The 25,262-nt window shown below is 36.6% G+C and overlaps 1 protein-coding gene across 1 annotated transcript in view; it reads left to right on the plus strand.

Moving 5' to 3' along the window:
- The first annotated feature begins 12,218 nt into the window (after nucleotides 1-12,218).
- Nucleotides 12,219-25,262, plus strand: part of mmd (disintegrin and metalloproteinase domain-containing protein mind-meld) — a 389,133-nt gene continuing 376,089 nt past the window's right edge. Inside the window, exon 1 of the mRNA XM_074175455.1 lies at nucleotides 12,219-12,291. Coding sequence (XP_074031556.1) covers nucleotides 12,219-12,291 — 73 coding nt within the window. The remainder of the gene's footprint in view (nucleotides 12,292-25,262) is intronic.

Raw genomic sequence — 25,262 nt, forward strand, 5'->3', positions numbered from 1 at the left:
CCGACCTCTGCGAGCAACGAAACGTCTCAAAGCCAACATAAAAGCATTAGTTGACAACGAAGTAGTTAGTTCGAAGTGTACCGCACGATAAATGGCACAAGTGAATAGACAAATGTAAGCTTTGTGTCCGTTTCTCAAAAACAAAGTCGATTACTGTTATTTCAAACACATTGGCATCGCGAACTCGATCGATTGGTAATGGTGGGGAGTTAACAGTCAATTTTTTTGCATTGAATTTCCTACACGTGAAGCATTTAACAATTACAGATCGAACGGCACGACGTCCACCTAGTACCCAATACCGCTCTCGAAGAATGCTCAACAATCCTTGAGTTCCTACATAACAAGACCGTACGTGTTCCTGAAAAATGATTTGATGAACTGTAGGATGTTTCGATCCTGGATCCCACATCAATCCCAATACTGGCAAAGGTACTACATCTTCATTGTTGTAGTTACTGTCCTTTCTAGTGAACTCCCACCCTCTTAAGTCAAACTTACCCTCTGCCATAATCATAGTGGCTTCTTGCAAAAACATATTGAGTGTCAATTCATCAGAAACACTTGTAATGTAGTTGTCGACATAAACTCCTTTATTTGCCAGCTTCAATATTACTTCACGGGAATATCTCGTGTCGCCACTTCCAGTCCTTCTTAACATTTCTTCAAGGTGATGTTCAATGGTTGCTCCTGAGAGAAAAGGGCTGCTATTAACGCCGAAAACAACTCTACAGTGGCGAAAGGTCAACTCATTTCCATCTTGATCAACCCATAAGAAGCGAAGAAAATCTCGATCTCTCTCGTGAAGACTAATTTGCAAGAATGCCTTCCGGATGTCTGAAACTACTTCGAACTTGTACTCTCTAAATTTAAGCAAAATTGACGGAATCAATTCGATGTAATTTTGACCTTTTTCCAAACAATCATTCAAAGAATGCTTGTCTTTTTCATGAGCAGACGCATCAAACACAGGCCGGATTTTTGTTGTAAGCCTATTTTCTTTTATGACTGGTCTGTGAAGCAGATGATAATTGCCGCTTTTGTCATGTTCATAAGGAATTATCACAATTATTCCTTCCTCTAGCCACCCTTTAAAGACTTGGTCATAAGATTGAACAAGGTTTCGATTCTGTAATTTTTGAAGAGTATTGTGTAGTCTCCTTTTGGCAAGGTGATACTTTTTTGACAGTAGTGGGTGACCATCAATCCAAGGTAACCGAGCCTCATAACGACCTTCATTGTTAATAGTCACGGTGTTCAAAAAATATCTTTGGCGACTGATACCAATTCCTCTCGTGTTCTGAGCTTGCTTGGTTCTTCAATACCCAATACATCAAGATCCCACAAAGAACTGATGATGGAATCCTTCACTAGAAACGACAAGGTTGAGCTGATCAAAGCGTTGGCTATATTCAGATTGTTGTGCATTGGTATTTTTCCAAAAAGAACCCAACCGAATGAAGTTTCATAGCCTACTAGACCATTGGAAAATAAGTGACGATTTCCTGTGAAGATTTGACCGACTGAATCAGCACCAATCAAAATCTCAATAGGTCCAGCAGATCCAATTTCTGACAACTCAATATTGAGATCTCTGAGCTCTTCAATTCATGGTCCAGAACAGACAGGCGGAACCTCACTGCAGATTATTGGTTAGTCTAAAACCTCTAAATTATATGAATTTTTTTGATTCTTCAATTTGACCACATAACATTCATGAAGTCGTTCATTTTGAGAGCCCCCAAATAAACAATGAATAAGTTTTTCCTTACTCACTGATTGGCATCCCAATTTCTCAGCAGTTGACTTAAGAATGTATGATCGTTGAGAACCACTATCGATCAGAGCCCTCACGTACTTTGACCCATTAGCACCAAATATGTTCACTCGCATAGTTTGCAAAAATACATGGGTTCGAGAGTTGTTGTAGGTGGCTAGAGATTTGTCAATGTTAGGATCCACCTCTGGTTTCTTACTATGATCAAGATTATCAAGACTCCTTATTTATAGGCAAATCAGGACACATTATTACCAGATGAGATTTTTGACAGAGAGCACACCTAGGATGTCCACGACATCTTTTTGAAGTATGGCCAGCTTTCAGGCATCTAAAACAAATGTTGTTACTGATCAAAATACGTTTCTTTTGCTCCAAAGTCATCTTCTGTGCTTTGAAACAGTGTTCACCAATATGATTAGAACCCCCACGAAATGCACAATTTGAATCGAAACCAACCAAATTTGCGGCGGTGGGTACCGGTGAACTCAAATTTTTCTTAGCCGAAGAGCTCGAAACAGTTCTAGATAAATTAGCCCTGGCGTTACCTTGACCGATGAAACCGAAACCCTCCGAAGCCAATGTAATACGCTGATCGTTTTTAACTTCGGTTTTCAGAAACTTCATGAGGTGTGTCTAACTTACCCGGACCTGACTCCGTTGAGACAGCACTTCCTGAATTTTCAGGTTCAAATCTATGAGGGGAACGTTGCCATGCTCTCAATAAATCTTGAGGGAGGCATGACTCAATGAGAGGAAAAAGCATCGCAGAACACTTATCTGATGTAATGCCTAAAGTATCTAACGCTCGAATATGTGTCTCGATCTGGTCATAGAAAATTACCAATTCAATCTTAGATTTTGATGTAGCATTACACAAAACCAACTTAAGCAATTCTCTGACGTAGATCTCAATTTGAAGATCTTCTCTGTCAAAACGAGATAACATGGCTTCGATAATATGATGATAATTTTCCGCAATAGCTGGATAACTCTCTACTAGTTGCCTTGCTCTACTAAAGGGTACAGTTGCCTGAACCAAATAATCAATTTTATCGACTGCCTCGATATCTCTGGCTTCGTGGAACTTCTTGAATTGAGACCAGAATGGTAACCAGTTTCGAATATCACCATCAAACTTGTTAAATTCTATTTAAGGTAATTTAAAACGCCTACCTGTCATGCTGACGTGAGAACATTGAGAATTTGCATCATCGATGTGTTCTACTTCATGGGTTACCTTTCTGAATATTTCCTCATACTGGAGTTTCAGGGCTACAAACTACCTTTTGTTAGAGTCACAATTTGTCATGTCCGTCAATAACTCATCCTCGGTAGCATCACTCTGCAGGAAGTCCTGATACACTATATCATCTACAACTTGTAGGTCCTCCATCTTTGCTTGAATTAAGTCGTAACATATATGTATCTGCTGATTATCGCGTGGGGTTGCTGACATTAACTTCTCGAGATCAGATGTTAGTAACAACGTCAATGATCTACGTAAAACGGAACGATGCTTTTTATTACCTTCCATACTTTCACTTCGGAAAGACCAGCAAGTACTTGAAAGGTAATCTGAACAGTCTCAATGACAATTGTGCTGTCACAGTCGCCAAAACAATGTAGAGTCCAGAAGAAAAAACTACCCGTTTAACTCCGGTTCTCTCAGTTCAATGGAAATTGTCAAATGAGTATCTACTGTTCGTACAGCAATTACTGCAAACCCCAACAACAGTACGATTTATCGGCAAAAACTTTTTTTACTTTTTATTGACGTTAGTACATTAGCAAAAATTGACAATTCTTCTGACAGACATAGTAGTTTCAATATGAAAAAGCATTATACAGGGTGGTTTGTGACAAAACTCAAAATATATTTCTCAACATTTTCGTTACAACTTACATTATATTCCAATATTTCTTCAACATCTGTCACAATCAAGTACCTACACAACTTGCGAGAAAACCGCCAAATACCAGAATTTAACGGGGCCAGATTTAATTCCTCGAAACATCAATTTAAGTACCTTATAAAATTATCAGTACAAAATATTTTCTGAGTGCAAAATGTATTGATTTTACGCAGTAAATGGATAATAATCAATTATGCACATCTCTTCAGGAAACTTCTTCTGGTGTACCACAAGGTAGCATTCTAGGTCCATTAATGTTCTCTGTTTTCATTTTTGACTTGCCACGTTATCCCAGTGCGACGTTCATTTATGTGCTGATGATTTTCAATTATATCTGTCAAGTCAATCTAATAATATTTATGATGCTATCACCAGGATGAACTTAGATTTAGAAAATACACTTCTATTTTCCAAAAATCATGGCCTTCGAATAAATCCAAATAAAACAGTAGCCCTCTGTTTGGGATCTGACCTACAAAGAAATGAAGTTGAAACAAATTTCCATCTTTTTCTTGACAATGAACCGATTGACTGGGTGAATTCAGCAAAACATTTTTGTGTTTATATCGATAAACACATTTACAAAACTTGCTTTTTTAAACTGAAATCCTTATACAAGTTCAAGTTCCAGCTTTCTCAAGAAACAAAACTGAAATTAGTTCAATCATTGATTTATCCCCATATTGAGTATTGCTGCTCAGTGTATTACAACTTCTTGCCAGACTATAATAAACACAAACTTCAACGCATACAAAATGCTTGTATGAGATTTGTGTGCTGCACAAACTACCGTGATCATGTAACTCTATATTTATTGCAATTAGATCAGCTGAATATTGAGTTTAGAATTCGTTATCTCATATCTGTATTCTTATATAAACTATTGGAAAGCAAAACTCCTAATTACTTGTTCAGATTAATTAGTAAGCGACCTAATAATCATTCTATCAATTCAAGAAAAGATACATTTACCATTCTATATCATGTTACCACCAAATTTGAGGGATGTTTTTCTTACTTTGGACCGAAGTATCTAAATAATTTATTACCGTATATTCATTTGTCTATATATCAATTCAAAAAAACTTTGAAAATTCTTATCTTAGATGTTCAAAAATGATTGTAATCTTTTATATTATCTCCATAATAGTTTTTTTTATATTATTTTTGTGTCTATTGTAACTGTTACTTATAGTCTTACTGTATGCTTATTTTTTTTCTCTTAATTATGGGACGGGTGGAAGATAGCCTCTGGCTAACCCTTTTCCCTTTATTATTATTATTAATTCATCAGGGTAAACTAGAAATTTGCCCTTTCTATACCTCTTACAAATTCTTATATTTTCAGTTGAAGGTGGGTGTATTAAAATAGTATTCATCAAGAAATTCATTGATATTTCATTTTCTTTGCAACTGTGAAGGGAAGTTGTTATATCCACTTTTCACTCACGATATTAGGAGTTGAAAACTCACATTCATAATTTGACCTAGTACCACTGATGAGATCAGTAGCGGATTGAAATAATTCTGCAGATTTAATTAGAAGGGATGATTGATAAATCCTGATTATGAAGATGAGGTGGGACAAATTTGTAGTACAAATTTACACATAATGATACACATTTTGATTTTGGAGGGAAAGTTTTTCATGATCCATATCAGTTTGTGTAATGAAATGATAATGCAAATATAAGAATGTAGATCATCATTTTAGAATTTCTTATGACTATTTGTGTAAACCTCGAATCCCAATATTCTTCTTTTTTTTCTGAAGGACAAGACAAAAAATTAACTCAAGAAAATAATAATTCCTTTGACCAATTCATCCATCAATTACTGTTTGAAAGATATAACGTCGACGTAATATACAATTAAATCTGATCTCCGAGAATAATTTCTGCTGGTATCGATCCCATGTATATTGAAATTCCAGAAATTCTTGTTTCAATTTGAAGCATTGTTTTGCAATTAGGTTGGACTCCCACCAATACGAGGACGATCGCTTCTTATTGGCAACTAATTAGGCAGAGGTTAAATATCCAAATAAACTCAATGCCCTTTATTAATTTGGGGCGATTCAGCTCACTGATTCTGTATTAACTTCCACTCATGCTGCATTAAGTGCATTGTCTACTGGTCTACGGATAATATTGGATAATATGTTCCCCCTAACGATGCATTGAAATCAAAGTGATTGACCTTCCTAGCTGAAAGTACTTGATCATCATCTTTTTTTGTGGAACCAGTCTGAAACCACCACTTTTCGTGGTGGTTTCAGACTGCATTCTTTCGCGGTGACTCATGTATTTATTCGATGAATTGGCTGGCGTATGGGTCATGGGTCAGGGGCGGCTTCAGATTCGTTACAATAGCATATAATTTCATTTCGTACAAGTGATTAGGCACTGTTTAAAATATGCACTGGATATTTTCATCACAAATTCAATACAATCTGAAGGATTCAATTATTGTTTGTTTTGGGACAAGTGACCGGTATATTATATCTTTTTTTTGAAATCCTCTCCATATGCTCGTTAATCAAATTCAGGTGTGAGACAATTCAAAAGTTATGGTAGCAACTTTTGTCAGTCAGCTCATAGATCACTTTTCTATGATATGATATATGATGTTAATACGTTACTTTTCCACACCTTCAGTGAAGTGGTCATCGAAAATAAATTGAAAATGAATTGAAAAACCTGAATGTCTCAAAGGGCGCGGGTCCGAACGAATTCCGCCAGTATTGTTAAGGAATTGCTGTCACAGTTCATCACGTCCCCTTAGAATACTTTTTCAAAGATCATTCGATACAGGGATTTTTCCAGGTGTGTGGAAAAAATCTTTTCTTTCTCCAAAGTGGAAACAGAAGTGTATTCGAGTCTTTAATTACGGATTTAATATTTATTAATTTCAAACACGTCATAATAGAAGAACAACATGAATTCTACCAAGGCTGTCTACCGAAACTTCTTCACAAATAAGCTTGAGCAAGGGCCTCAAGTTGATGTTATCTACACGGACCTTGCTAAAGCCTTCGATTCAGTTTGTAATAAACTATTAATATTACTGGAGTTTTTTTCTCAACACCTCTATACGTGTTTCGATCACCAAGTGATCATCTTGAAAGAGGAAGATTAAAACTTGTTTTTCATCTTCCTCTTTGAAGATGATCACTTGGTGGTGTTAAAAATAATGATTTGGTGTTGGGAACAAACTCCAGTAATATTCATCACTACACCAAAGTTTCCAAACAATGCATCATTAGATCATAAATAAACTATCAATTTTAAAACTTAACAATCTTGGAATAACGGGATATACTTAAAATGTATTGAATCCTACCTTTCCAGTAGATTACAGAATATGAGGATAGCTGGCAGTGGGTCAGAAACAATTCATGTGACTTCAAGGGTTCCACAAGGTTCGCACATTGGATCTATATTATTTCTACTCTTCATTATTGGTGTTAAATATGTGATTAAACACTGTGATATCTCTCTGTATGCAGATGACCTTAAGTTTTTTATAACAGTGCAAATCTACAAATGATATTGAATGTATTCAGAATGACTTGGATAGCTTTTGTACCTACTTATGTTTGGAAGTGAACTTTAAGAAATGTAATGTGTTGAGCTTTTATGGAATAAAGCAGCCTGTCATTCAAAACTACTTCATTAATGATGTAACTCTTCAAACTGTCATAAGTTTATGCGATTTGGGGATCACTTTCGATAAAGATCTAAGCTTTACCGATCATGTCAATAATACCTGTAATAAAGCAGCCAGAATTTTCGGATTCATCTGCTATTCCTGATTTGCTGGTTTCCCCTCGCTGTGTGTGTTTCTTGTTCTCGGCAATGCGAACATTCAATAGCCTCTAAGTTTCAATAATATAGGATTTTCCTCACTCACAGGGTATCCGGTAAATGCATTTCTTGGAATCGCAGTCCGCGTTTGGTGGCCGGGTTTTTGTGAGGCTGCTACGGATAGTGTTACCAGATCTGAAGCAGATTCTGATGTTGTACTTGGAACCAATTCTTCTCATCCTCTCCGATAATCCTCTGATGTAGGGAAGTGCTCATTCAGTGAAAATATTTGACAAGGAACTGTTCATGAAATCAATCAGAATCTTGACAATCTCTCGCACATGTCGGCCGCTCACAATCTAAAACTGAACACGAGTAAATACCAACTTCTACTGATAGGTATGAAACGCAAAAGGACTGAAATTGAAGGTCTGATCGATGTACGACTTGGTGATGATACACTTTCGATAGTAAACGCAAGCAAAAACCTAGGACTGTGGTAAGATCACGACCTCAGATTCCACAAATATATTAGTGTAATTTGTCAGAACTTCAATATCTTACGACAGCTGTACCGAAATAGGGACTTAACATCCAGGTCAGAACTGAAGCTCTGCGAAGCACTGATTTTATCCAGAGTCTCTTTCTGTGATATCATCTATTGGTTTATGGTTTTGCCATGATACAATCGTACATTGAACGCCCTCAAAAAATTAAAACAACTGTATACGGTTCTCTTATGTTGTGAGAAAGTTTGATCACATCTCAGCTAAATTTGAGGAAATTTACTGGGTCAGACTAATTGAAATCAGTCAACTCCACCTTCTTCTTACCACTCACAAATGTATCTCCCAAAGGAAATATCACTATTTATTTGGAAGATACGCAACATTTGAAACACAGAGTCACACTCCACAGCTTGTTTCACCCGAACTTTCTCATATAATTCAGTTATTCTTTATAATGCACTTCCCAGTAAGTTCAAACACTACACGTTATATAATTTCAAGAAGAAACTGAAGCTGCGCTTGAAATTAGCGAGATGGTACAATTGGATAACGTTGATGCTCTCTTTTGTGATAATTTTTGCAGTTTTTTTTCTCTCGTTTTCTGTTTACAATATTTATTGACAGGGATGGTCACCAACACCCTTGGCCTTTGGTGAGTTGCGCCACCACTCACCCGAGCAACTGGTGCAAAAGCGGAACGGAAGCCCAGGCGAACCCGGGAAGGAACACTATTCTTCCTCCGGTGCCGGCCTGGGTCCACCTGGGCCTGGGTCCACCTGGCCTGGGCTAACCACCTGGTGGACCCATAACTTGGTTCCTAGTAATCGAGGAAGGGGCCCCCACAATCGACTCGCCCGGAGGGGTCAGAGGCAAGGTGGTGGGACCCATAACGATGACTTGCCTACCGATGACAACCCTGGCAATCAAAACGGACACTTTGAGTAGACGCATGAGCTGAGAGATAGCCTTATACATTGCTATGAGACTAGTGAGCCCGCGCGAAGAGGGTACATGGCGAGAATGCATGCTCTGTGGTGTGAAACACATCCGAAGTGTGCCGCCTATTCCGCTCAAAATCTTAGGGATAACGTATCCTATATTCGGTGGCAGGACTATATAGCTCCTTTCCAGCTTGCTAACGAAGTGGTAGAAGTGACAGTTCTACCACCCGTTGGCTCGGTTGGAGAGGAGACACGCATAATGTAACCAATGAAGTCAATCAGAACACGCAGGGCACTCCACAGAATTGAGCGCCCGAAGCCATAAGAACTGACTTGTTTGGATGCGAAGGCTGACATCTGACAAATCAACACCGCCGTGTATATCGTCGTCCAATCGCTTTCCGAATCGGAAGGACGAAATCCCGACCTTGCGATTTGAAAGATGGAACGACGTGTACACAAGATGGAGATTAAGATCACGTCGGCGAGACAACATGCGTCTCGTATCCAATATGTGATGGATTACAGGGCGGCCAACAGGCCTTTCACGCCCGCAGTGCGGCGAATAGCCGCCAAACTACGACATATCCATCACACTTCAAGTCAAGGCGTGCTGCTAAACAGCACTACCTTGATAGGATACGAATGCTGGTGGCTGCTAAGAGGTCACTAGTGAGGCGAGCGAGAAATATCGCGGAAAACCTTCCCAAAAAGGTTCCGCAAGAAACCTTTCCGCTCATTCCAAGAGCCTCCACATATTGTGGATAATCCGCCGACCGCTGATCAAGTAGAATCCCACTGGAAAGAAATCTATGAACACCCGCAGCCACTCCACTCAGACAATCCAGCCCTAGCGTAGTTCGAAGCTTTCAACAGAGAGTTTCGACAGCCTGAGCTCAATGAACTGCGCAACCCGATAACCCCGGATGACTTCCTACACTGTAGGTTAATGGACTGTCACCTATCAGAAAACAACTACTCCTCTGGTTAATACCACAAAGGGCGTTGAATTATATCCGGCAGGTGTCAGTGCAGGATTCACCACTGAAGTTATTCCAACATATGCGAATCAACTGCCACAATCGATTTTTAATTATGGGAACACAATTGTAGAATGGTTTCGGGCTGTTTGGCCACTCGTCAGTGCAAAGTATTGTCTATCATCAACATAAAGTCGGTGATTTCCAATAATTGAAAATCGAATTCCTTCAGAGTATCATTCCTCGAACTAGGCTGAAGCGAGCAACAAACAACAGGTTTGCCATCGCCCCATCTGCCTGTGAACGAGGTAACCAACCGTATATCTGAAATTTGCCCAATTCCTCGAATAAGGAAAGAAAACTTTCCATATATAGTCAGTGGGCATACTTGAATATTGGCTATAAATCAAATCATCTGAAGGAACCATTCGTTCAGGCTAGTCTCAACTCCCTACAACTGTTGTTGAATACAAATACGCCATTAATTCTAGAATTTTTCCGTACAATTCACCATATATGGAAGATGAGAATGAAAACTAACTGGCAGGATTGACGTTATTTATGTTCCTTCAGACCTCTTTGAATGCTAATTGGTGATTGCATATTTTATGCTGTCACTTACGCCCATGGCTCATAAAGATACGTACTGCAAAAAATCACTTCATTTGTTTTCTGATCAACAATTTCCAAAGCAAGAATTTGTATGTTTCATACATTTTTCTTCTATACAATTATTAGAGGAGTGTACGGCCATTCACTTTTCAATGGCCTTCGAATATAGGATACTGACCAATCGTTTTCAATTCATTCAGGTTGGAGCCCAGCTCCCTTACCCTTTTAGCTGATTTTTGTCGAAAAAGAAGAAATGGGTTCATAACTGAGGGGATATTGGCGGCATGAAGTGCTTAGACATCAGTACCGCCCTTCATATCTATCTACAGCATAATCTATAGCTTCCCTAACTAACGAATTTTCGTGAGTTTTCGATCTCGCCGATTCCTCGACTGAATAGACTGCTGAATGGAAAGCAGCTGCAAACCACTGCGGATGGCTTCATTTCGCACGAACCAAGGAGCATTCACAATTATCCTTATTAACTTGTTTTGCAGTCTCTCCACAATGGAGATATTATACGTAGCCGCTTGTTCCCATACGCCTGAAGCATACATGATGACAGGCTTGAACATAGTATTGTAGATGGTAATTTCGTTCTTCAGACTCGTTTTATTGATCAGAGGGTACAGACTAGCTATCCGACCTTCGATCTTTGATTTAAGGCACATAATGTGCGGGTTCCAAGTGGGCCTACGGTCTATTAGAAGGCCGAGGTACTTCACCCTCACTTGTCAGTCAATCTCTCTTCCAGTGATTCTCACTTTTCTGGCCGGAGAAGATAGCAATCTTCCCATGGTTATCGCCTGAGTCTTGTTCGGGTTCACTCGGATCTTCCAATCGAGGTACCAGCGCTCGAGGTTGTTCAATGCACGTTGCATGTAGACGACGCCGAGCTCCCGACCCATGGAAGACGAGAGGAGAGCCGTGTCATCGGCCGTAAAGGAATATTTTCACACGCTCAGGCCTCGGAAGGTCGCCGGTGTGAAGTGAGTACAGCGTCGGAGAGAGCACGGCCCCCTGTGGCACTCCAGCGAGGATCTCTCTGTTTTGGGATCATTATGACGATCGTATGCTTCCACCTTCTGGGAAAGTATCTGAGGGCCAATGAACTGTTTATCATGTTCAGAAAATTCTCAACGCAATTTTCCGGAAGCCTCTTCAATAGCATGTTGGTTATTGAGTCGAGCCCCGGAGCTTTCTTGGCCTTTGCGGCCCTGATGTAACCCTTCAGTTCTTCCATATAGGATATCTCACATTGTATTATTCACACAGTATAGTAGAATTGAAGTTAAAAATCTTCATATCATATGAAATTATTTGATTATTTCTTGAATATTAAATTTCTTCATACTAATATCTGTATTCAATCGTTCGAAATATTTGTTTTCAAACTGTTGAGACGGTATGACAGAGATGTATTTTGATAGTTCCTACTGTTTATGGGAATTCTAAATGGTAGCAATCCAATAGCACTCCGCTTAGATATATCAAACAGCCCTCTTCGTTGAGAAATATGATGTAGTTTCTCAATGAGACTTCGGGTATACCCATCCAATTATCATTAGGAACATAACAGTCCTTCAACTAATGTGCTCCCGAATTTCAGTTTAATGATTGTACTTGTCGCAGCCCGTAAACACTAGAGAGATGTTCCGAAGTTCTGACTAATCTAATATGAAACCCTTATCTGTTTCAGAGGCTGATTATACGCTGGATGAGTCATTTTGGATTGAAGAGAGTCCAGCCGGTAAGTAAAATTTACTATTAAAACTCAATTATAAAACTTCTTATAAGCGCACAAACCCATGCTGAAGTAGAAAATACGTAATGCTGTTAGATGAAAGTTATGCATGTCAAATTTTGGAAAAGTGAAAACACCATGCCAACATTTCCAAAAAATGGGACAGAGAAATAGAAAAAAGTTCATTTCCGGAAAAGTTACTTCTATACTCGAAGGTCATGAAGTCCTGCACGGCTTTTATAAAATCATTTTTTTATACCAATAAGAGCATTCATTCTGTCATACCTTAAAAATTAGTTGATTCATGGGTTGCTGAACGTAAAATCAACCGCCTACTGTAGAGTTAGGGTTGAAGGTCATTTGTTCTTTCATTTGTTCTTTTACGGCATTTAATTCCAAAATATTATCTAGCATTTGAAATCTTTCATAAAGATTAAGTGATTTTGTCATTGATTAATTTTATCTAATTCATATGTCTCAAAAGTGTTAGGGTCTAGTCACTGTCATGATCACAATATCAAATCGAACCTGTGAATTTCTGTAGAAGCATTTATTCAAAGTTTCAATATTCAATCACAGTCATATTTGAATATTTGATTCAATTGGTTCAATGGGGACAATGCCGGTGATTGAAAATTCACGTGTGACAGCTAGATAATAATTTCTTGACTATTAATTTTATCGTTTTCGGGAATTATCGTTTTATCGCTATTAAACCCTGTTTCGGTGGCGTAACTGTCAATTTAATCGGTTACATTCATCGGTTATATTTATAGAAATCAAAATGAAGAAAAAATGTCAAACGTTTCAAAAGGTCAAGTAATGAGCAGCCTTAGTTAATGTCCAATGGAGAATATGTAAATAAAATTGGATTTACATGAAGAAATTTCATTAACCGATACACAGGCCGATACTTAACCGATACACAGGCCGATACATAACGCATTTAAGAAACACTTTATTGTGAGGAGGTTTTAGATTCACTTACTATTTATGTTATATCACGAATTCATTTCCAATTCGACGAAAACATTCATTCATGCAGCGAGGAACTAATGATGGGTAACCCGTTGAGTCCCTTGCTGGCTGAAATTTTCATGGATAACATAATATTCAGTATTTTGTAGACTTTTCAAACTGTCTTGCAAGAAAGGGGTTTTTTCTCCTTGTTGAAAGATTGTTCGCGTTTGGACTATTCCTATAAAGGGCAGAAAAAATCTTCCAAATAACTATAGACCAGTCGCTTCACTATCAGTGATATCAAAATCATGAAGGAAGCCGTAATCCACCATATCCTCAAATATTTGGAAGGCTTCAACATCTTGATCGATCACCAATATGGCTTTTGGATACAAAAATCAATAGGCAACCTTCTATTGTATGTCACCCATATTTGGAATAACATAATCGAGAAACATGGAGAGTCAAGAGCCGTTGGGCTTGATATTTCTATTTTGCTGGCCAAATATCGATGCTATGACTTGTCGGATTTATGGCTCTTCAGCTTCTTGAAAAACGTTCTCTACAAGTCGCCGTCGATGAATATCTCCCGATAACTTTCACCATTAACGCTGGTGCTCCTTAGGAATTTATATTGTCTCCAACCCTCTTCTTATTGTATATCAACGACTCATTGGAAAAAACCAAGAATCAAATGTATTACTCTGCTGACGACAGCACACTTGTCTCGACATTACATTTGGATTCCAGGACATCGGCGGTGAATGCACATCTTCACCGGCAGCAGGAGGTTGCATATCTTAATAAGAATCTAGAAATAATTTCGAATTGGGGTGAGAGTAGCCAAGTCCAATTCAGTGCCACAAAAACCCAGGCATCGATTTTCTCCAAAAAGATAAATGTCTTCGAACCGGATATAATAATGTCAAGTCAGACAATTCCGCTTTCTCCTTCGATAAGTTTGTTGGGGGTTGAAATGGAAACCAATATGTCATGGCACAATCATGTCGCTAGAATTGCACAGGCTGCTTCTTAATAGCTTGGAACACTGTTCCGAACTAGAAAATTGTACACACCTCAACAACTTTCGATGCTCAGGTAAGACCTCCTTTGGAGTATTGTTCTCGAGTATGTAGCTCCGACCCCAAACATACCCTGCAGCCGCTGCAGAAAAGAGCCATTCGCTTGATTGAAGACACGAACATCAATTGCAACCTTGATAGTCTGGAACACCGGAGAAAGTTTGGAGATTTTTTCTCTTCTATATATACTTTCACGGGAAGTGTTCAAGTGACTTGGCACATTTGATTCCACCAAGAATGGTACATATCAGTGATACGCGACGGACTATGGCTGCTCATGGTTTTAACGTTCAACTGAGTACATCTCAAACTTCAATGTTCAAGAACTTTTTCATTTGGAGAACTGCATTTTTGTGGAATAAACTTCCTGGGAACGTTTTTTTAAATGGATTCATTCTCCAGCGATTCAAATCCAATGTGAATCACTACTTTCGCATAGGCACCGCTATAAGAGGATTTTTCTGTGTTTCATCTTAAAAAAAAAAACACAAAGTTTTTACTGGTACAGATACGTAATTACTATATAATTTTGTTTTACTGGTATAACCAGGCAATTAGTTTGTCGAATATGTCAATTCCATTCACCCGTCAATTTACCACTGATTTGACTTTTACAAAAAATTATTAATAAACATGATTTTGCAATTTTCCACAAATCATTTCATGCAGACATTGTCATACATACTTCCTCTACGCACTCTTACCAGCATAAAGGAGCTGCATTCAACAGTATGCTTCACAGATTATTGAATATTCCACTGTCGAAAAGTAATTTCCAGAGAGAGCTGAGTTTTATCAAAAAAATCGCTTTCAAAAACTGTTATGAGGTAGGTATTATAGACTCCATTCTTCTTAAAAAACTAAAAAACAAGCCACGGACTAGGTCTACCCAAATTCATTAAACTATTATGTCCTCTACACGGCATCGTCATACTTTGTTGAACCCACCAAAAATATCGCTCGTTTTTCGAAAAAAAATCGCAGGGCTCAGAAAAATTAATAGAGTGAATTGATTGAAAACAGTACAGGCAAAACTTTAGTGTCGGATAGATCAGGAGTATATAAGTTGACTTGTGGCTCTTACACAGAACTTTATATTGACCAAATAGGGAGACCTTTTCCCGAATGAATTAAAGAGTATGAAAGTAGTTTTTCGAATGGAGAGACCAATTCCAAAGGGCATGAGTTCAATTATGAATATGACGTGTTACATTTAGGAGAGGAAATTCAGAAAATGAATCCGTTAGACTCTTTAGAGTATTCAGAAATGAATTCGGGTGATGTACTGAATGACCGAATAGAATTTAACATTTCTGAATATTTTTTCAAATGTGGTAACTGGTAGATGTGGCGCAGGCCATTTCACTCATTATAAGTACACATTTAATATCAATTGACTAGGTAAAAATCGGGTATTTGAAATTGAGGTAACTTCAAATTGTGAAAATATACATGAAGTATTGAATCTGTAGATTTAGTTAGTTAAGACATGCCTGAAGAATCCGTTGTATGGCGAAACACGTGTCACGTTTTTTAAAACTGTTTAGTTAAAATCTCACAATGCAGCGAAAATTCGACCACTGAACTCTGAATTCATGTCAACAATATCAGCTTTTCAACGACACCGCCTTACAATTGTATCGGCCTCACTATTAATGAAACTACTCTGAGACAAAATTTCATTTCGGTGTAATTTGAGACAAATCAAGACGAGTTTTTATTTTCCAGCACGTTTGTCGCCTGAATGTCAGACTCTTTCGTTATGTTAAACAAACTGCGGAAAGGTCGAAACCCTTTCTACATGGGGAATGTGGGGATCTGCATACTGAATATGTTGTTTCAAGCGATTATGTTTATAATGGGGTGTGCGGATTTTGTTCGGATTGTTATAAGATATCTTAAATTCTACAGTGGATATATTTGCTTAGGCCGAATACCCTGGTCTTATCGCCAATAAAATATTTTCGATCTCTTAAACGTATACAAAATAAATTATTTTCTATATAGTCTTTAATAGTATCACGGGTTATATTTGAAATGAAAAATAAAGAAAATACAGGAATGGATGAAATATCTACAAGGTTTGTTTGAAGATGATTGACAATGTTTCACAAAGAATTTCACTAGTTCGGACTTCCATTGTCTAATATAAAAAATGATTTGAAATCCCTGAAACAGCTAAAAAAAGGAGAAATAAAAATGAATAGCTGAAAATAACCTGAAATGAAAGAATAGTGAAATAAAACACAAGTAACAATAAAACGATTGAACAAAAAATAAAAATAAAGTATAAAAATTTTAAAGAAATAAAATGATAATAAAAATGGGTCGTTCAAGTACTTTCACTTATCCCCGCTTTCCATTTTTCCGCTTCACTGGTTCAGTGGGAGATGGCCAACTTCCGCCAAACGGTCTACGACTAGGTAATTGTTCACGATGTTTGCTATTTGTGAAGTAACAGTCATTTTTGTGACAACGGATATTCTCAATATAGTCATATGAAAAATTAAAAAGTTCAACACCTTGTGTTTGGGAAAGAATGCATTTCCGAAGCTATGTTTATATGAACATATCAACATTAAATTAGCTCTCGACCACGTTCATATGTTTTTTTGAACAAAGCTGACTTTAGACTTCGTCTGATAGTTTTTGTTGGCCTAAATATTGATTTTACGTCGTGTTGCCCCCAATCCGCTAAGGACCCCGGAGAACCTTCAGCAACACCTGGAGTATATCGGTTTCCAAGAGTCTATAGAGAGGCAATAGAAATTCAAAACCACAGAGATAGTTGGTAGTTCATAAGACGTGACAATCTCATTTTTTTTGTTATGAAATAAGTTCTCAAAGTGAGTTTGTCAGTTCCTGGGAAACTTGAAAATAAAAGGGTAGACTAAAGAAACTTCAATAGTTGAATGGAGTATTATTGAAATTTGTTAGAGTATGCCTGACTTGAGGAAAACTTGTTAATATTTCGAGCGTTATTAGAGTTTCATCATATTCACTGGAGAGGAGGAAAAAGTTTTGCTGCCGATAATATAAGAAAGTTTTCCAATTCGACATCTTGTCATTTTTCTGAAGTCAGAAAAAGTTTGGGAATATTGACATACTTACTTCTTTTTTCTACAATTGAAGTTTGAAGAAGTGCTTTGCTAATGAAGAAGATAACCTGTTTTTCTATCATTCGTTATTAGTTTGTTGTCGATTAATTTTTCTATTCTGATGCATATAAGTGAAAATTGAACTTCAGTAGTGGGCATTCATTAATGTTTATATATTCTATCGGAAATTTCAGATTCTGTTCATTTTTATAAACATGATTGTTTTCACTGAAACAGCATATATACTTGTAACTTTTCACTGTGAATTACCTTCGTTTTGAGAGACATTTCTTTTTTGTGGAACGATAGAAAAACATATTTTTAGAATTCAGCACCACTGCCAAGAAGTGATCATTTGAATGTTTATTTCTTTAAGTGAATGGTTTGTACTTATTAATTTTCAGTATGGCAGTCACATGAGATATATTGCATATCATAAACCGAAACCGAATACTATATTTGAATACAGAAAATACTATACTGTGCAATTTTCATTCTTGTTGATACGAACAAACAACTTTCAATGCTATTGGGGTCTGTTTTAACGATAATCAGGTCGTATTCGACTCCGTGGAGCAAAACAATGTAGTGTTATTCAAAAATCCTTGGAGAATAGCTACAGAATGGTGGACATTTCTGAAAATTGTCGAAACTGGTGAATCTCACTGAACTGAACATTTCAGATTGCTTGTTCGTTTTTCACCCAAATTTCATCAATCCACACCCAATAATGAATAACATGCAAAGTGATAGTTTTCAAAATTATGATTTTCATGAATTCGAAATCTACATCATAACAGTTTTTTGATGATACAAATTTATATTGTGTTGACCTCAAGTGAGCAGACAAAAATGATATCATCAACTCACTATTCGAATTAAAATATTTTTAAAAAGCTTTCTCATATAGCAATCCAGACTCACTACACGAGACTAAATTGACTTGTATTACCTGGAATGAAAAAGGTGTAGTCTAACTATCCAAATGAATATAAAAATCCAAATAAAAAAGTGGTTGAAATGAAAAATGTGTATAGTTTATTAATGTCGGGCCACTGAATTAACTTCAATTTTGATTCGATTTATTTGCTATTTGCTGACAACTCTAGGTATGTTGAGAGTCCTTTATTTCAAAGCCCATTCGGTATAGAGTAAGAATGATTTTCAGATCGACCTTGTAAGCTTTCCAGGTATTTTAGATGGTTTTGAAAGGAAAGAATCGAGGTATGGTATTCTCCTCATCAGAAAATCCATTTCCAAACTTAGGTACCTTCAAATGAGGTACCTATTGTTATGCCAGTTATGTCTCGTGTTCACAAAAGTAGGTTAATTTTTCCGTATGGAATGTGTAAGTTATTTGCCATCATGAATTGTAGTGAATGCTCACCTTTATTTTTGCTGTTGATGCTTCCTCTGATAAGAAGGTGTACATTGGCATCACGACCATTCAAGAGCTGTAATCCATCTGCTCTACATTCCCTCACCAACTCTTCCACTTTCCTAGTTCGTGGTCTCGTGGTCTCCCTCACTGACCGTCTTCAGTGCAACTCACAAGTGTAGGGATAATTACTAAATGTTTTGCACTACTCATTGATGGGAGGAATTCTCCATCAATTCTGATTTGGAGTCTGAGTAAATACCTATTCCTAGTATCACTTTCATCAAAGAGCAGTTCCATTGATCAGGATGGGCTCAGTTTAAGGCAATATTCATCAGATGACAAACATAGTGATTTTCAGTCTCCATTAGAAAGCTCAATGGCATCATTCAGAATCTCTTCTTCAAACAAAATATATATCTGCGCTTCGTCGGCGTAGCTGTACTTCCGAATTCATATTGAATTGCTCGTGGTATTGTTATGAAATTTTACATTCATGTGAAATTTTTATCCACAGGTGTACCTCTGAAGGTTATGAATCGAAAAATTTTCACGTCAGCACATTTTTCAACAACTTTTGAAGACCAAACATCTACTTTTCGCATAAGATCACGACTTTATGTAAACGAAATAGAAAAGTCTAGTCATATCATGATGACACTAAGTGGAAACATCCAAACAGTTACTTAAATTGACCCCAGCCATAGGAATTTGAATTCGAAAGGGAATATCTATCGATTCTTTCAGATATAAATTGCAAGGAAGAGTCCAATCGAAACAACTACTTTCAAACATATGAACATTGAATTGTAGAAATTAGTTTTTGAGAAAAAAAAGTTTCGGCTTTTTACTTCTTCATCTCTATACAAAAATATGGGAGAACTTACAAAGAAAGGAAGAAGTAACTGACTTACTTCAAAATGAACTCTTTGCGTAGATATATAGATCATGCATAGACTTTCGTTTCAGATATAAATTGAAAGGAAAAGTCCAATCGAAACAACTACTTTCAAACATATGAACATTGATTTGCACGAAAATCGTTCTACCTATTCAATTTGTTCTTATGTGATATGATTCACTTGAATGCTACACAACGTAGGTTATATGCAAAAGAGAAAACATTCCACGTAAATTAAATACTATCAAGGAAAGAAGGAAGTTATCAACTCCAAAATGAACTTTTCACAAAGATGTGATCGTGCACAGAAATTAATTTCAGATGTAAATGGAAAGAAAAAGCCCATCGATTACTTTCAATCACAACTTTCATCCCTGAGTGTATCTCTAGAAATTTTGGATAGAAAACAATTATCTACAAGTCATCATTACCACCTTTTTGGATAACTTCCTGAAACCAAGTATCTATTTGTTGCATAAGATTACGACTTCATGTCACCAGAAAAGACAGTTCTACTCTTGTCACGATGCCCTTTCTTTGGAAATTTTTCACAATTTTCATATAAAGATTCAATTTACTGGAAATATTTTGATTCATCCATCCCCAGTCTTAAATTCACACCGCACCATTTATTTTATGCGAAAACAATTCCTTCAGAGAGATGTTCTAGATAAGGATCAAAAACCCTTGAAATAACTGAGATGGAAAAAATTATTGGAGTTCTCGTTAGTATGTAATTGCCAATTTCTTCATCTCCGTCCCATTCGAACCTCCATTTCTACGTTATCATCAACGTAAAACAAATCCATGGCCGTTTCGTACGTAGGTGTTGACCGCTCATAATCATTAGTTAGGAGTTATGACTGGCTCCACAGTTGGGATTCTACCAACCTCTAAGATCAAATTCTTACCGAGGACGATACTGCGTTAAGTGGCAACTAGAGGTTAATTGAACCAGACCTGAGGAGCCGTAATACAGTCATTAGGGTCCGATATTTGGCTTCAGGGAATTCGAACAATTTGTTTTGGGAATCGATAGAATTCAAACAGTGTACGAGAGGTTGCTTGAAGGAAAGGGCTCTGTGATAAAAGTGTTCGTATCGTATCGTGCCCATTAGTGAAACCATAGGCACCTGGTTTGACTCGATTCCGAAACATTTTCAATGGGTATCTCGAAATTTCAATGGCGTTTCAATGGCGAATCTGACTTGGCTATTGATTCGAAATGGAACAAAAAAAAAATCGATATTGGATTCAAATAAACAAAAAAATATCAAACCAGCTAGATCTTTGAGATCAACTTCAAATATACATTAACTGATAAATAAATTAATATTTTTCTAACGTATTCCAAAAACACTTTATTGTGAGATTTTCACTAGATTGTTTTACAAAAACGCAACACGTGTTTCGCCATACAATGGCTTCATCTGGCGTGTCTTTCAACTAATTCTACACATTCAATACTAATTATATATATAGTTTATGGAGTACCTGAAATCAAAGTACCTGTAAACGAAGTACCTGAATTTTAAGTAGCATATATTTTACCTGAGTTTCTAACGAATTAAATTACCTGCACTTATGTTCCATTTTCACATTTGAAAAAATATATTCAGTAACGGAGAGTTATTGAGTTCTAATTGATCATTCAGTAAATTACCCGAATTCCTGAATCTATTGATTTCTAAACAATCTAGATGATTAAGTTTCAAACTCTTCTCTTCTAAATGTAACACCTCGTACTCATGATTGAACTCATGTCCTTCTGCTAAAAGATGGTTTGCAAATGTGGAATTGGTCTTTCTATTTACAAAACTACTCCTATGTTCTTTAATTCGTTGGAAAAATGTTCTTTCTGTTTGGCCAATATACAGTTTTGGACAAGAGCCACAAGTCAGCTTATATACTCCTGATCTATCCGACACCAAAGTTTTGTCCTTATTGTTTTTAATAAATGTACTTAGGTTATTATTCGTTCTATAAGCTACGTTTACGCCTTCTTTCTTCAAAAAACAGGCAATATTCCTGTTTGGTTCCCCCACATATGTCAATGTCTTATAACTAACGTTATCGCATCTTGAATATGGGTAGACCAGATCCATGGCTTGCTTTTGTCGTTTTTTGGAAAGAATGGAGCTTACAATAACTACCTTATAACCGTTATTAATCGCGATTTGTTTGATCAAATTCAGCTCTTTCTGGAAATCCCTATCAGACAGTGGAATATTCAATAATCTGTAAAGCATACTATTGAATGCAGCAACTTTATGCTGGTACGGGTGTGTGGAGGAATTATGTATGATAATGTCCGTGTACGATGGTTTGTGGAAAATTGCAAACTCATGTTTATTGTTATTTTTCGTAATGGTTAAGTCCAGGTAATTTATTGAATTATTTACCTCCCTCTCAATGGTTAAATTTATTAAAAACAATAAGGACAAAACTTTGGTGTCGGATAGATCAGGAGTATATAAGCTGACTTGTGGCTCTTGTCCAAAACTATATATTGGCCAAACAGGAAGAACATTTTTCCAACGAATTAAAGAACATAGGAGTAGTTTTGTAAATAGAAAGACCAATTCCACATTTGCAAACCATCTTTTAGCAGAAGGACATGAGTTCAATCATGAGTACGAGGTATTACATTTAGAAGAGAAGAGTTTGAAACGTAATCATCTAGAATGTTTAGAAATCAATAGATTCAGGAATTCGGGTAATTTACTGAATGATCAATTAGAACTCAATAACTCTCCGTTACTGAATATATTATTTCAAATGTGAAAATGGAACATAAGTGCAGGTAATTTAATTCGTTAGAAACTCAGGTAAAATATCAGCTACTTAAAATTCAGGTACTTCGTTTACATGTACTTTGATTTCAGGTACTCCATAAACTATATATATATTTAGTATTGAATGTGTAGAATTAGTTGAAAGACACGCCAGATGAAGCCATTGTATGGCGAAACACGTGTTGCGTTTTTGTAAAACAATCTAGTGAAAATCTCACAATAAAGTGTTTTTGGAATACGTTAGTTATGGATTTTCATCAAGTATCGGCCGATTCCATCATATAATATTTTTTTTGTTTAAAAAATAATAAATATGCTAAATCATTTTTAAATTGGTCATTTGAATGTTAGATCATTGATACCAAAACTACCCGGTATAAATAATTTGTTTGCAACATATGATTTTTCTATTTTTTGTTTAGGTGAAACTTGGTTATCGGGTAACATTGAGAGTGGCATATGTAATACTAAAGGTTATTCTTTCTTGAGTAAGGATCGCCTGCAAGGAAGGAGGGGTGGAGTCCCTATGTTCATGAAAAATAACTTGACACACAAGCTAATCCCAACAGATAATGATCTAGAACAACTCTGGGTCGACGTGAAAATATCCAAACAAAAGTTTGCAGTTGGAGTTGTCTATAAGCCCCCAGACTATTCTGTAACGGAATTTATTAATACCTTGGAAAACAATATAATGTCAATCTTACTTCCGCAATGTGATGTTATATTTATTTTAGGTGATTTCAACATTGGTATGCTGAAGACTGGATCTCCAGCCCAGGTCAAAATGAGTGACATGCTAGAAGGAATGGAACTTACTCAGTTAGTCGATCAACCAACAAGAGTTACCATTTCCTCCGTGTCTCTGATTGACTTGGTCATAACAACAAATAATGATGATATTTCAAAAAGTGTTGAGGTTATTCTCGCTAATAATATTTATGATCATGACCTGATCACTACGGACTTGGAATTTTGTAACCATCTGGCACCGATTTATAAAACTGTGAGAGATTTCAGAACCTTCAAGATCAAGCTTCCTTCTACAATGACATAATATCATTTCCTTTTTATATGATATATGAAATCGATGACATTGTTGACAAACTTAAATATCTTTATGATAATATCCTATATATTTTCAATGCACATGCTCCACTACGGACCATAAAAATAATAATACCCTATGCTCCCCGGATAACAGACAGTATTAGACTCTTGATGACCTTACAAGACAAAGCTCGCTCAAGATCTAAATCTAAATTCAATGCTCATCATGACTACTACAAAACATTCAGAAACTACACAACATTGGCATGCCGAAATGAAAAAAAGCATATTTCCAATACATATTACGTCAAGAAGGGATTAGTAGGATATGAAAGGATCTTCGAAATTTAGGATTTAAAAAAAATCAACAAACTTTACCCCCTAATCTGACCAATGTGTGTGACATAAATCAATAGTCAGAGGGATCTCTGCAGCTCCAGCTAATCGAGAATTAATTAGATTTTATTCAAACAATGAACATCAGACAGCTGGTCATTTTCAGTTCCAGTATGTCACTGAAGACAAAACCCTAAAAACATTGTATAGTCTCCAATGCTCAAAGATCAGACGGTATTGACTTGAAACTACTCCTTATATGATGTCCTCATCTGATAGCATTCATTAACCACATTATCAATATATGCCTCTCTACTAATGTATTTCTCCAAACTTGGAAAACATTACTTGTGCAGCCCGTCCCAAAAAAAAATAATATAACGGATCTCAAACATCTAAGGCCTATTAGCATTCTTCCGGTACTGTCTAAAGTATTAGAAAGGGAAATAGATCATCAATTGAGAGAATACGTGCTACAATGTAACATTTAACTGGATGCCAATCTGGATTTCGAGGAGGGTATAGTTGTGAAACAGCTTTGTTGAATATTACTGATACTATTTTGACAGGAATTGATAGGAGAAAAACAACATTTCTGATTCTCTTGGATTTTTCTAAGGCCTTTGACACTTTGGACTATGCGTTATATTTAAGCAAATTAAAATTCATTGGTTTATCAGATCATACTATTTCCTTTTTTTAGAGCTTACTTGTATGGTCGTTATCGAAGTGTCAAAATTGGTAACAATATATCATCTTCGCTAGAATTATCGAGTGGTGTTCAATAATTGGCCCCCTCTTATTTGCACTCTACACTTTTGACTTGAAAAACACTATTCATTACTGTGAAATTGATTTTTATGCTGATGATACGCAGTTGAATTATTCCTTTCTACCCTCAGACGTTAGTGTCGCTATTGAAAAAATATATGAAGATATTTCCTCTCTCATGAATCTTTCGCAAAAACATTCATTGAAAGTGAACACTGAAAAAACCACGGTCATATTGTTCGGATCACGTACTCATAGACACTTACTAGAAAATTCCATGAGATTAAACATAGCAAACACTGATATAACACCTGTTGAAACAGCAAGAAACTTGGGACTGATCTGCGACGATGATTTACGATTCGAAACACATGTGAAAAATAATAGTCGTTTAGCATTTATAAATTTGAAACTTATAAATCGACATTACTCAAGCAGAAATGTGAAAGCGATACTTTGTGATTCATTGGTATGATTCAGGGTTCAACTGCTGCTCATCGGTTTATGAGCCATGTTTAGACCACGGAGACAAACGAAGAATACAAATTATGCAGAACTCATGTCTAAGATCAATATTCGGTATCAGGAGAGGACATCACATATCTC

Source organism: Leptinotarsa decemlineata, unplaced genomic scaffold (assembly GCF_025532065.1).
Source record: "Leptinotarsa decemlineata unplaced genomic scaffold, Ldec_3_MD MMD2_tig00001019_RagTag_RagTag, whole genome shotgun sequence".
NCBI classification, from domain to species: domain Eukaryota; kingdom Metazoa; phylum Arthropoda; class Insecta; order Coleoptera; family Chrysomelidae; genus Leptinotarsa; species Leptinotarsa decemlineata.